Below are 14,811 nucleotides of genomic sequence, written 5' to 3' on the forward strand. Positions count from 1 at the left end.
TTATAGGATCAATCTCATGAAAAATTTAATGGTTAATGGGCTCCGGGCTTTCTGAATGAGATTCTGGCATAAGACCCAAATAGTTATGAGGGACAAGGGTGCCTCTTGCAGGAGAAAAAGAACTAAAAGGAAATCAGAAATCTGATGGTCTTCTGTGTGTAAATGCATGGTGGCCTCAGCTAGATTCTCTCGTATTAATCCCAGCCCAGTGGTGTGCAGCGATTTTGATGAAAGGGATAAAGTTATCACTCTAGGCAATGAATCAGAAAAATTGATGGGGACAAAGAAAATATCATGTATCATGTAGCAAGTATCATGGTCATTTGAAATCTTGGAATTTGGAGGAAATATCTAGGGAGGGGTGTGAAAATGGGGAAGGATACAAGATATATTTTAGTAGAAGGAGTCTGGATCGTAAATGCAGCTGCAGGTTCGTCTGGATATGAAAATAGCCTAGAGGGGAATCTGTACGTAGGAGATGTAGCTAGCTTGAGCAAAGGCAAGGGTCACCAGGAGGCTTTGGGAACAAACGCCATCCATGACCCTCTGCGTGCCCTGGTCTTCAACCTGTGTTTACTAGGCTTTTACGAACACGTGTTGAATGCATGGACGAGGAAGTCTCAGAGCCAACAGTGCATTTGAAAGGCATCTTTTTAAAATTACTGGACTATTTTTTAATATGTATTTATTTTAATAATGCTTCTTTTTTAATTTTTTTAAAACTAAAAAAAAATGTTTTTTTAATTTTTTGGCTGTGCCATGTGGCTTGCAGTATCTTAGTTCCCCGACCAGGGACTGAACCCGGGCCCTCAGCAGTGAAAGTGCAGTCTCCTAACCACTGGACCGCCAGGGAATTCCCAGTAGACTTTTCTTTTTTTTTTTAGCAGTTTTAGGTTTATAGAAAAACAGAGTAGAAAGTACAGAGAGTTTTCCTATATTCATTTCTTCTGCACACAGTTTGCCATGTTATCTCTTGTATTAGCGGGGTACATGTGTTGCTTTTGCTGAGCCAATATTGATACATTATTATCCATTAAAATACATGGTTTACATTAGAGTTCACCATTGGAATTGCGCTTACTGTGGGTTGGGTCAAATGCGTAATGATTACAGCATCATACATAATACTTTCCCTGCCCTAAAAATCCTCTGTGCTCCCGCCTGTTCTTACCTCCCTCCCTCCAACCTCTGACAAGCACTGATCTTTTTATTGTCTGCCTAGTTTTGCCTTTACCAGCATGTCATAGAATTGAATCACGCAGCATGTAGCCTCTTCAGATGGGCTTCTTTCACTTAGCCATATGCATTTAAGGTTCTTCCATGTCTCTTCATGACTTGATAGCTCATTTCTTTGTATCACTGAATAATCTCGCACTGTCTGGATGGACCACAGTTAGTTTATTCATTCACCTGCTGAAGGACACCTTGCTTGCTTCCAAGGTTTTGGCAGTTGTAAATAAACGTGCTCTAAATATTTACATTGTGTCCATAGAAGTTATCACGGAAGCCACATTTTTTAAAAAAGGCATTTCTTCACAGCATTTTCTTCATGCTAAGATACTTCTGTGTAATATATGAAAGGTGAATTTCATTTGAAATGGAGGTGCGTGGTTGTATGCCCTTTTGCAAAATACCAATTAAAACACAAGGAAGTAAAACCCTGAATCCTGTGCTCTCTGCCTAATCTGTGTTATTTTATTTAGAAATTACTATATGCACCAAAAGGGGCATTTTTCCTTCAAAGTGTTAAGTGCGGGGGGCTTCCCTGGTGGCACAGTGGTTGAAAGTCGGCCTGCTGATGCTGGGGACATGAGTTTGTGCCCTGGTCTGGGAGGATCCCACATGCCGCGGAGCGGCTGGGCCCGTGAGCCATGGCCGCTGAGCCTGCGCGTCCGGAGCCTGTGCTCCACAATGGGGGAGGCCATGACAGGGAGAGGCCCGCGTAACGCAAAAAAAAAAAAAAAAAAAAAGTGTTAAGTGGGGGTTACATCGCCTTGTTGCTTCTTCCTCTGTGAACTCATTAAACTAATTATCATTTTCAAAGTGATAAGCCTTAAATTAGTGTCAGAGTCGAACTCCCCCAAGCCCGAGTGCACACGTGGTCTGCTTAGCTGAACCAAATCACAGCACGATAAATGTCTGGCTGACGATGATTTATCATGGGTGACAAATCACTAAAATGGCCCCGTGCATATTATTTTTGGTCCTGAGGATGACATTTATGTATATGGTGTGGCTTCTAGGTATGTTTAGTATATGAGTTAAAACACTGAGAAAGATTGAATGTACTCTAGCCTGTGGCACTGCAATCAAGTAGCAAGAATATGTCTGGTAACAGGTGGCTGGGGTCTTGCTTTCACATCAGAAATCATCTCTGCCACCTCCGTGGAGGGTTGTCTCTGTGGCCTCCTACCCCTTGTCTGGCCCAAGTTGGTGAAGGTGCAACCCTGGAGTGCAGGGCCTGTCTCCACGGGGGGCGTGACCTACCTGATGGATAGGATTACCCAAATTCAGTTATTATTTCTGCTGCAAAGGATGCCTGGTGTCCTTTTAGAATTCCAGTTGTGTGGTTATCCTACAGTGAAGAGCTGGTCCCCTGTTGAGACGAGTGATGCTATGGCCACACCAAGAGGATGTGGAAAAGGTTGTAACTCACATATCATGAGGCTTTCTGGGGAAAGCAGGACAGCGCCTAGGCTGGTCTGAAGATGGCTTGAGGGAGATGGGAAAGGAGACAGATTCAGCTTTCATGGTGGGTAGGAGCTGGGGCTTGGATGTGGGTTCCCACATGGAGGTAGGAGCTGGCATAGTTTGAACCTTCCACGGGCACTGGGGGAGGGAGCCCCCAGGCTTTCTTATTAGCTTGTTGAGCACACGTGGAAGAGACAGAGGTGAGACTTAAAAGCTCTTAGCTGTCAAACATCAAAACACCGAGTCAGACCCTGTAATACCTCGAACAGTAACTGCATGCATGGACCAAATTAAATTGGCAGCATGTGAACGTAGCAATCTCCGTGCAAATTGTAAATTATATACCTCTCGTCTGACCATCATTTTCTTCTGATCTGAGAGCAGGTGGTAGCTTCCTAATCAGAGAGTCCATGTTTCAGACCATTCTTCAACCTTCAGCTGGCTTCTGTTTTGTTTTGTTCTGTTTATTCTTATGGAAAATTGGAGGCATCCATAGAAGCAGAGAGAAAAGTGCAGTGAACTGCCGTATGCCCTGGATCCACATTTGACAGTGAATGAAGTCACGCCTGATTTTATTCATCCATGCTCCGTGCTCACTTCCCTTCTTGCTGGATTCATTTGAAGAAGACAGCAGCCATCATTATCATGTCATCCATGGGTGTTTCAGGATGTAGCTCGAACTTTTTTTCCTTCATGTCTTTTTTTTTTTTTTTCTTTACTCTTCTGTGATTTTCATTGAGTTCATCCACTGAACTCTGCAGGGTTTGAGAGTTTGGGTTTTACATGACTTTGAACAGGTCCTGTGTCTTTTTGGAGCACTGTTGCCCTCACCTGTGCAATGGAGCCAATGCTCTTTACTCATAGGGTTCAGTATGATGTAATCAAGAGAACATGGAATTAAGTCCTTCGCAGGCAGAGTGTTCAACAAATGGTACCCGTTACTCTCATTGTGGACCATGGTATCATTATTACTTTGAAGGGTTGCTCTATGGGGGTTAGTATACAATGTGAAGTATGGGGAAAGAAGGTGAGGAGAAGAAAAAGGAACGTGTGAGGAATATTCATTTTCATGATGGACAGTTTTAGACCTGGGTGTCTATGGTAACTATGAAAAAGGTCATTCATCATAAAATAGTTTTAGAGATGTTTGTTTGTATCAGAGGAACAGTGATGATTTAGTTTTTTCCAGTCAATAAAGAAGACCAGTAGACTTCTTTATAGCCTCAGGCCAGCTGGTGATTGCAGCCATTTGGCTTCTCTCTTCTGGAATCTTCCTCCAAGGGGCTCATGATCTGTGAGCCTGCTTCTTCTATAATCCTTTATCAGGTCTCCCTACAGGGTCACCCCATGATGCCTAGATGTTCAAAGGATGCTTGTAGATGATACTTAATTCAGTGACTGCATCTCAGCCCAGGAGAGCTCAGCGTATAAGACCATCTCCTTCTCACCATCAGAAATTAACAGACAGGTCGATGAGGGCGAATCACCTCCCTTTCTTTTGTAAAGGTTGCACTGTTTTAACACTGAGTGTTTTCTCCCCTTCAGGGCAGATCTTAGATGTTCTAGATGAGTTGAAACTGGCTAATAACACCCTGGTCTACTTCTCCTCGGACCAAGGAGCACACGTAGAGGAGGTGACCGTCAAAGGGGAAGGTCACGGAGGCAGTAACGGAATCTATAAAGGTGAGAAATCTATCCAGGTGGGAAATGCCACGGTGTCAGCTCTGTGCTCTGCCTGCCCCCTGCAGCTCACCCCCTCATCACGTTCTCCTGGACCTTGGAGCTGTGGTGCTGTTCTTCTGCCACTGGAAACATACAGGGCTTTATTGGGTCACAGGCATTGAAAACTCAGATGGCCAAAGTGACCATTTCCGGTATGGTCCCCCCCAGAACTTAAAGGCACGCATTCCGTGTCCAGACATTAAAATGAGGGTGTTTTCCCCCTAAACGTAAATTCAGCCCCATATGTATAGTTGGTTCAATCAAGACCCCTTACACCGTCCCCCCATGACCTCTACAACTACAGTTGCTTTAAGCCTGGAAGTTTGTGTCAATTTGTTACAGCAACAATAAAAAACGATTAACTTGTATTTGGACGTCAGAAGTTTGAAATGGGTCTCACTGGTCTAAAATCAAGATGGTAGCAGGGGGCTTCCCTGGTGGCGCAGTGGTTGAGAGTACGCCTGCCGATGCAGGGGACATGGGTTCATGCCCCGGTCCGGGAAGATCCCACATGCCGCGGAGCGGCTGGGCCCGTGAGCCATGGCTGCTGAGCCTGCGCATCCGGAGCCTGTGCTCCGCAACAGGAGAGGCCACAGCAGTGAGAGGCCCGCGTACCGCAAAAAAAAAAAAAAAAAAAAAAAAAAAAAATAAGATGGTAGCAGGACTACATTTTTCTGGAGGCTCCAGGGGAGAATCCATTTCCTTGCCTTCTCCAGCATCTGGAGGTGCTCACTCTCCTTGGCTCATGGACCCTTTCTTCCACCTTTAAAGCCACCAATGCAGTGTCTTCAAACCTTCCCCCCTCTCTCTCTCTCTCTCTCTCTCTCTCTCTCTCTCTCTCTCTCTCTCTCTCTTTCTCTGACCTCTGCTTCCATAATTCCATCTCTTTCACTTACTCTGACTTTCTTGCCTGCAATTTTAAGGATCCTTGTGATTATGTCAGGCTCACCCACATAATCCAGAGTAATTTTTCTTATTTCAAGACCCTTAATCACATCTGCAGAGTCCCTTTTGTCACGGGAGGTAACCTAGTCACAGTGTCCGGGGATGAGGATGTTGACATCTTTGGGAGGTCATTATTCTGCCTATCTCCATATGCTACAGCATTGTGGGCTGATGCTTCCTTCCTGACACACCATTAGCTAAGCCACCACCAAGATGGATCAGGCTACCTGTCATTGGGGATATTAGATAAGACCCATCTGCTGACCCCAAGTTGCTTATACAACATACACTCTGTGAATATGAGACATAGATACCTGGTTATAATAACATGTGGCCCATTTCACAAAGACTTAGGTGAGATACCTCAAAGGGCATATCCGTGCTAAGGGTTAGGACACCACCCGAATCTGCAGTGGATGTGGGTTGGATGTAACATGGGGAAGGATGATTAGAAGTGACCATGCAAAGAGGCAAAGCAAGGTGTCCCAGAGAATAGGGGCTGCTGAATAAAGCAAGATGCGTGACACATAGGAAAGCGCATTGAATTTTGCTCCCTAAAGCCATGAGGTGCTTTATTGCCCTTTCATTATTCTCTCACATGGATGTTTCACAGATTCCCAGGGACTCAGGATATCAGAGTTTACCTACAAAGATATGAAATGCTAATCTTTGGAGTGCTTTCATCCATTAGTTTACAAAACCCTGATTGAGCTGTGTATCTGGCACTGGGTTAGAGGCAACAATATGGTCCCTGCCCTAAAGGAGCCCATGGTCAACGGGTTGGGTAGGTGGGTGGCTGGTTTGTTGGGTGGATGGTTGGATGGTTGGTTGGTTGGGTAAATGGCTGGTTGGTTGGGTGGGTGGTCGGTTGGGTGGATGGTTGGGTGGTTGGTTGGGTAAATGGCTGGTTGTTTGGGTAGGTGGTCGGTTGGGTGGGTGGTCGGTTGGGAGGGTAGGTGGGTAGATGGTTGTTTGGGTGGGTGGATGGTTGGGTGGGGGGTTGGGTGGGTAGATGGTTGGATGGTTGGTTGGGTAAATGGCTGGTTGGTTGGTTGGGTGGTTGGTTGAGTGAGTGGATGGTTGGGTGGTTGGTTGGGTGGGTGGTCGGTTGGGTGGGTAGGTGGGTAGACGGTTGTTTGGGTGGGTGGATGGTTGGGTGGGTGGTTGGGTCAGTGGCTGGTTGGTTGGGTGGTTGGTTGTTTGGGTGGGTGGTTGGGTTGGGGGCGGTGGGAGGAAGCCTAAGGGGGCCCATGCGATTTAACAAGGGTGTCGACATTCTTGGCACAAGATGCCAGTGGTGCATACAGCAAGGAGAGCCTCACTTGGCCAACAGGGCCCAAGAAATGTTCCCAAAGGAGACCAGGCTGGGAAGGGGGTAGCCAGGGTGTGCTTGAGCTCTTGTCCTTCTACCTCGAGCTCTCTCCACTCTCCCAACCACATACCCTCCTCAGTAGAGCTGGGGTGAGGAGAGAAGCACATGGCTTACTCTGCAAACTGGCAGGAATGGGGTAACGCCGGATCACACCAGTCCTGAGCCAAACAGACAGCAAAAAGGCAGTCTGTCACCCATCCCAAAGGCAGCAGGTAGCCTGTGAAACCTTATACTTCTATTTACATCCTCGACATGCACATCTGAGTCCTTTCAAATTCTGAGCACCGGGGGGGCCGGGACCTTTGTTTACACCTTCCATTACCTGGAACCCAGGAGGGAAGGATTCCTGTTCGGTGCGGGTCTGGACAACCTCGCTGGATGTTCATACCACTTCCTTTGCTTGTCATCGTTCCCTCCCCAGTGCAGGACACACGATTGATACTCAGCACGGGTGAAATGACTGAACAGGTGTCTCTACTCAGAGCAGGATTAACCCACTCTTTCAGCCAGCCCTCCTCTATTCAGTCTTATTTTCGAGGAGCGAGAAGTGAAAGTATGTATTCCTGTATAGTAAGATGAGGTGCTTTCGTCGTATTTCCTTGAGGTTATGCGCTGTGTGCGGAGAGTTGTTTTTTTTGTTTGTTTGTTTTGTTTTGTTTGCGGTACGTGGGCCTCTCACTGCTGTGGCCTCTCCCGTTGTGGAGCACAGGCTCTGGATGTGCAGGCTCAGCAGCCATGGCTCACAGGCCCAGCCGCTCCGCGGCATGTGGGATCTTCCCAGACCGGGGCACGAACCCGTGTCCCCTGCATCGGCAGGCGGACTCTCAGCCACTGCGCCACCAGGGAAGCCCAAGATTCTCTTTTTTTCCCCCCAGGAATACTCTGCATCAATGCATCCATTATTTCGTTCATTCACTGCATACATTGGACCTTCTCTATTTGGAAGGTATTATGCTGTGGACTGCAGTTGATTCAACAGTCGATTAGAGTTTCTTCTCAAGTACTCTTGGTCCCGCTGGGATGATGAGACGGGATCGCATTGATTGTCACACATCCCATAAACGAGGACCTTGAAAAATGCCCAGGAAATGGAGACTAGGAAGACATTACGTGTGGTAGTGGGTGTAGAGGCCTTGATTAAATAGGAAGAGCGTGTTATGCAGGGTTTCGAGGGTTTATAGAAATGATTGGGGGTTGGGGGAAAATCCTGGCAGAGAAGACAGCAGCAGAACTTTGCAGAAGGCGGGATAGGATGAGTTGTTTGCTGGGGCACTTAGGTGAGACTCAGCTCGACTAAGGAATGGTATTGGAGGGGTGGGCCAGAGCCACAATGTGGTTACTTTACATTTCAGGCTGAAGGAGAGATTCTTTAGTTTTTCCTTCTTGCAGAAGATATGAAGGAGTCCAATTAAGCGAAAAAATAAATCATCAGTGGAAGTTGCGGTGACATTTCCCCCCTAACAGTGAAGGAGTTAATATTACGGAGTATGGTGAGGGCTGATGCACGCACCCTACTTCCCAAATCTAAATTCAGTAACTTTAAGACCAGGGCTCTATACGTGGAATCTATCAATCTATCAATCAAAAACAAGGGGGGGCGGCTACAAATGAACTAACTTATCTACGTAACAGAAATAGAGTCACAAATGTAGGAAAGAAACTTATGGTTACCAGAGGGTAAGGGCGGGGGATAAATTGGGAGATTGGGATTGACACATACACACTACTATATATAAAATAGATAACTGATAAGGACCTACTGTACAGCACGGGGAACTCTACGCAGTACTTTGTAATGACCTATATGGGAATAGAATCTGAAAAAAAGAGTGGATATATGTATATGTACAACTGATTCACTGTGCTGTACAGCAGAAACTAACACAGCATTGTAAATCAACTATACTCCAATAAAAAAAAAAAAAGAAAAGAAAAAGAGCATGGCTCAGTAAACGATGGCATTTGGGCCAGATCCAGCCTGATGCCTGATTTTGTAGATCAGGTTTTCCTGAAACACAGCCATGTTGATTTGTTGGTGTCTGGCCCTTCTGCTTCTGAGCTTCTGAGGAGTTGGTCAAGCCACCCAAACCACCTAAAATAGTTACTCCCTGGCTTTGCAAAGGAAACACGTGCCACCCCCTGGCTCAGATGATTTAGCCGTTTGATGTCTTGCTTAAACAGTCACCTTTAGCTTTTGAAACCGGGTCAGTTATCTTAAGGATGTTCTTCAGTTCTTTACCTTCAAGCAGTGACACGAGCAGATGGCTGCTGTTTATTTTTGCCCCGATAACAGGTGGATGATAGTTCGATGGAACCTCGGCAGTTTTGTCACATCTCCCATCTGTAATTGGTGGGGTTTTAGTCCCAGGACTGGATACATCGAGCAGAGTGTAAACTGTAGCATCTCGGGTGAGAAAGACTTCAGTGTGACTTAGATTGGTCACGTGCTTCCTTGTGGTTCCCATCAATCCAGGGAACCAGTGTCATCAGGTGGGGAGATGCCCAAGAGGACAAAAAATGACAAATAGAGTATTTCAAAGAACTCTGTGCCCACATCAAGCAAAAGAAATACAAGCATACCCTCTTGCCATTCAGAGGCATTTGACCTGCTGGGTGGCAGCGTGTGCAAAGACAAAAATAGAAGCCTGGCAATAGAAAAAAAAATGGAAGTGTGGTTTAGAGACAGCTGTTCCTAACAAGAGTCTCGGAGTGAATGGTAGAAGAATTTTCTCTGCACCGTCCTGGAGAGATTAACTCAGCCATCATCTGTCTGTGACTTCCTATCACGGCCGAGTGCCACCGGGATGTTAAATGCGTGAATTTGACAATTACGCGACCAGATTTTAAATTTAGACCACGCTCTTTTCTCTGTTCAGACATTTTCAGAAAGAATCCACACTCCTTCACCTGTTTTTCCTGCAATCCCCTGTCCTTCTCTGCTACCCCTCTTTCTCCTTCACAAACCAACTCGAAGTCTGTTGCTTCAGGGCCCGTGTTCCCAGGCAAGAGGCATCCTCTGTGCTTTTTGTTGGGCTGCAATCAGAGTTACACGCAGCTTGTTATAAAGTCACGGGGAACTACTCCTGGGGAAGCAGCGTGTCTGTTTTCCATCCATCCGCGGGGTCCCTGCTGGAGGCATCCAGCATCTCTGGCCTCTTTGAGCCCAAGGCCGCCGTGCTGCTGTCTCCCTTCCCCAAGGACCATTAGTGAGAGACCCCGGGGACCATCTTCTGTTGACACTGTGACCCACTCCCAGCTCACCCCTCCAGCCCCTCCTGATACCCCTTTCATGCTCTATTTAGTTATTTTCGAATTGCCTCCTACGTGCAAAGCTCGTTTTCCCAACTAAACAGTAAGAGCTATGCCCGTAATAAAAGAATAGCAATGATGAAAATGGCTATGGTCAGTGGTCTCCTGTCTCTCAGGCTGGGGATCACAATCCTGTGGCATACTCACATCTTACATGTCTGGAATGTGTGGCACAGCCGGTTGATCCATGTCCCAAGGGCACAGAACTGGTGTTTTCATTGCCTTAGGACTGCTGCAAGAAATCACCACCCATTTGGTGGCTCAACACAACACAAATGGATGATCTTACAGTTCTGCAGGTCCGATGTCCAAAATGAGTCCGTGTGGGCTAAAATCAAGGTTTCGGCAGAGCTGTGTTCCTTTATGAAGGCTCTCGGGCAACAGCTGTTTCCTTGCCTTTACCAGTGGCGGGAGGCCACCTGCATGCTTTGGCTTGGGGCACCTTTCTCTCTGTTCAGAGCCAGTGACGTAGCATCTTCCAGTCTCTCTGACTACAGCCTCAGCTGCTCTGATGTCAATTTTCCTGCTTCCCTCTTTCCCTTATAAAGAGCCTCGTGATTATATTCAACCCACTCACATAATCCAGAATAATCTCTCCTTTTGTCGGGTAAGGTACCATATCCCCAGATTCCAGGGGTTTCAAGTGGACATTTGGGGGTGCCATTATTTTGCCTCCCACCAGTGGTAAAAAGTAGAAATGGAATTTGAACCCCATGACTCTAGAAACATTGTTATAAGTCTTTGTTGCTGCAAGATTTGAGTCTCCCTGATTACGGAGTCAGCACTTGTGTCCACCAGGCATCGCTGGCCGTGTGTCATGCATGTAATGACCATGACATATATATATATTGGGTTGGCCAAGAAGATTGTTTGGGTTCTTCCGTAACATTTTATGGAAAAACCCAAACGAACTTCTTGGCCAACCCAATATATTTTTTTCACCACAAGAGATACAGTATTGCTTGTGAAATTCTCATTGAATCCATGTCATTAAATCACTAGGTTCTTCCAAATTGGCCACCCCACGTTGAGCGTTGACGAGTGCATTGAGGTACGTGTTGGAAAGACGTATAAATCTCCTTGGTGCCTCTCCTTCGGCATTTTAGGGGGAAAAGCCAACAACTGGGAAGGAGGCATCCGGGTTCCAGGCATCCTCCGATGGCCAGGGGTGATCCAGGCTGGGCTGGAGATTGATGAGCCAACAAGCAACATGGACATCTTCCCCACGGTGGTCAAACTTGCGGGGTCCCCTCTGCCGGAAGACAGGTACTGTGACTCCCAGGTGCTCGGGGCAGTCTCCTTCAGATTTTGTGGGCAAGGGTGTTCTGATTCGCCTGCACGGTGGCATATGCTACTTCTGGCTGGACCCGTTATCCACTCCCAGTTATGGGACTTACTGGTGGGTCCAGCAATGTAAACACTGCTCTGTCCATCCTGTTATCCCAGTAGGAAATAAAGTCCAAAGCCTGAAGGGGATGGACAGTCTTTTTATTTTTTTTGATATTTGTTTATTTATTCATTTATTTGGTTGCACCAGGTCTTAGTTGCGGCAGGCGGGCTCCTTAGTTGGGGCTCGCTGGCTCCTAAGTTATAGCACGTGGGCTCCTTAGTTGTGGCAGACGGGCTCCTTAGTTGTGGCATGTGAACTCTTAGTTGCAGCATGCATGTGGGATCTAGGTCCCTGACCAGGGATTGAACCCGGGTCCCCTGCATTGAGAGCGTGGAGTCTTATCCACTGTGCCACTAGGGAAATCCTATGGGATGGACGGTCTTTAACTGAGCCTCCCTCTTTTGGCATTCTGTGGGACCTGTCCCCCTCCCTCTCTCTCCTCTCTCTCTCTCTCCTCTCCCTCCTCTCTCTCTCTCTCTCTCTCTCTCTCTCTCTCTCTCTCTCTCTCTCTCTCTCGTCTGTGCCCATCATCGGCTTGCAGAAGGGCACCTGGGCAGATGCCCTCTAACCTCCCTTGTTTCGTCCCACACCTCTCCTCCCGGCCCTGTTCACCAGCTCTTTGCTGCAGCAGCGAGAAAGGCAGTGGGGTGCCCAGTCAGGCCCCTGTTTTCCCAGCACGTCTTCATTTAGCAAGTTCTAAATGAAATGTCTTTCTCTTCAATTTAAATACAACTTCTGATGGCATTGCCAGTGGTTTCTCCTTAAGTGTTATTACCAATCTGAAGAGTTCTAAGTGAGGCACCCTGATTCATTGTTTTCATTAGTTGGGTGGCAGTCCAGGGTGACGGCAGGCACACGGGCTGCAAATCTTGTTCAAATTCAGCTGCCAACAGAACCAAGAGGAAACTGGAAACCAGAGACGAAAACAACAGCTCAGCCAGAGCTGAGTCCATGGAGAGGTTTGCTCACCTCCCATTGTGCACAACCAACCTTGGTTCACTCTTCATTTTTTTTTTTTTTTTCAAATTTCTGCATTAGGTATACCTTCCTCTCAGAGTGCGCGCGCGCACGCGCACGCGCACACACACACACACACACACACACAGAGACAGACAGATGGGAAAGGCAGAGTTGTAGAGTTCAGCCCTTCTCGAACTTTGTGGTCTCGAGATCCGTGTACACTCTTCCCAGATCCAGGAGCCCAAAGATGTTGTGTTTCTGTGGGCGATATCTATCAGTGTTTGTCATATGAGCCATTAAACCTGGAAATAAAAGTTTTTAAACGCAAGAGGGCCCAAGCACACATTGCATCGGCTGACAGAGTGATAATGGAGCCACTGGGGAAACCCACCGTAAGCTCATGAAAGAGTGGTGGTACAAAAGGCAAATAACATTTTGAATTGCTGCAAAGACCGTTTGAGCTCATAGACCTCCTCATAGGTCTCAGGCATCCCCGTAGGTCTCTGGGCCACACCGTCAGGGTAGCTGGTGCTCCAGAGAAGAGCAGAGATTCCCGGAGCTGTACTGCTGTGGCTTCACTGCTGCCGAAGCATTGAACTTCCTGGGCCTTGATTTCTTCTCCTGCAAATGGGTTCACACTGGCACAGGATGGAAAGCACTAGAGCATGTCAAGTGCAGAGGAGAGATGCATGAACACTTGCCCTTTTTGTTTCACCCGCCATATTGAGAGGTAACAGGTAGGAAAGTAGAGTTGTTTCCACTTACACGTTTCATGTCCATCTGGGCTCAGAAAATCATCACTATGAGGGCTGAAGGGGCTTCTAAGAGCTTCTATTCCAATCAGACTATTCTTCTTCCCCTCTAATGACAGAAAACTTGGCAGGAGTAACTCATCAAAAGTCTTTTCTTACAGAAAACGAAAACTCTTGCTCCTTATTTTATTTACTCTTTGGCCCTGGTTCTTTCCCTTGGAATAAATCTGAATCGTTCCGTGACCAGTGCACACTGAGTGTTCAGATAGTTGCATTCAGTCCATTTTTCTCTCATGGTTCATGATATTAAATTTGTCAGTGCTCTCTGCTTTCACAATATCTTTATATTTTTATTATTTTTAAAATATTTATTTATTTATTTATTTGGCTGTGCCAGGTCTTTAGTCACGGTCTGCAGACTTCTTAGTTGTGACACGCGAACTCTTAATGGCGGCATGCATGTGGGATCTAGTTCCCTGACCAGGGATCGCACCTGGGCCCCCTGCATTGGGAGCCCAGAGTGTTAACCACTGGAAAGCAGGTGTTAACCACCTGCTTTCCCGCTATCTTTAACTGGTTTTCCACCTCACTGGGAAGAGCCAAGGGAAGGGAAAAGTTCAGAGGCAAAGAGGAAGATCCCTAAAGGGAGATCTTGCTGCCGGCACCTCGTACCCACCCCAATCTGAGGCTAACGGGTGTCATCCTGTTTTTCTCCCACGTGCCCATGGAGGAAGGAAGCAGCCTCTCTCCTTAGCTGACCCAGACATTTTGCGCCTGAGCCAGTATCATCAGTGGAACCCATTCTGAGTATTGAAGGTTCTTTCAATGGATCTCACCTGTTGATGGTCCAACTCAACCCAATGACACTATGTCTGGGTTTTGGTCCAAGGCTCTATAAGATGTCATTGTCCTCCAAGACACAGCACAGATAAGAAAACAGCAATCTGCTTCCAGGTTGCTCATGGGAATAAAAAGATCTCACAGTATAGTATTTAGATCATGTTACCAACCAGGTCTACAAGATGTCCTTGTGTGTCTGCCCTAGAGATGTTGACCATCTAAAGGGATGGTTCTCAGCTGGGGTGACTGTCCCTCCCAGGGCCCGTTTATCAATGTCTAGATGTTTGATTGTCTTGACTCGGGATGTTGCTGGCATCTAGTGGATAGAGGCCAGGGTTGCTGCTAAACATCCTACAATGCACAGGATGCCACCCTCCAGCAAGGAGTGATCCAGCCCAATATGCTGGGAGTGCTGAGGTTGAGAATTCTGCTCAAAAGCTTATTCTTGCTCTTTTAAGGAAAATGTCATTATCTGTATAATGAAAACCTCATCAAAACTTTTCAATAAGAGCATCTGGATAATATCCTTATATTTATCAATAGCCATCTATAAATCTGATACATAGGTATCTACTCTTTAGAAAACAGCCTAACTCTCTCCCACTAAGATTGGTGGAAATCAGCTTCCCTGATTTCTTGCTTAAGCAATATTAAATTTACATTTCTCAGGTGAATAAACACATTCAGAGAGTTGGACCCAGGCTATGTGACAATCACTTAATGAGGTTGCCTCACATTTTTCCACATTTTTCATTGAACGAGAGGAGTTTTGTTGAGAAGACCGCCCTCCTTCAAGTACAGCCTTGTAATTCTCAAGAAGCAAGTGTTGT

The 14,811-nt window shown here is 46.6% G+C and overlaps 1 protein-coding gene across 1 annotated transcript in view; it reads left to right on the forward strand.

Moving 5' to 3' along the window:
• The window catches only part of STS (steroid sulfatase), a gene marked incomplete at both ends in the record, with an annotated part of 79,011 nt that overhangs the window by 48,991 nt on the left and 15,209 nt on the right, over positions 1–14,811 (forward strand). The window contains 2 exon segments of the mRNA XM_079727210.1: positions 4,237–4,374; positions 11,146–11,305. Of these exon segments, the coding sequence (XP_079583336.1) occupies positions 4,237–4,374; positions 11,146–11,305 (298 nt within the window).

Source organism: Hyperoodon ampullatus (assembly GCF_949752795.1).
Source record: "Hyperoodon ampullatus genome assembly, chromosome: X".
NCBI classification, from domain to species: domain Eukaryota; kingdom Metazoa; phylum Chordata; class Mammalia; order Artiodactyla; family Ziphiidae; genus Hyperoodon; species Hyperoodon ampullatus.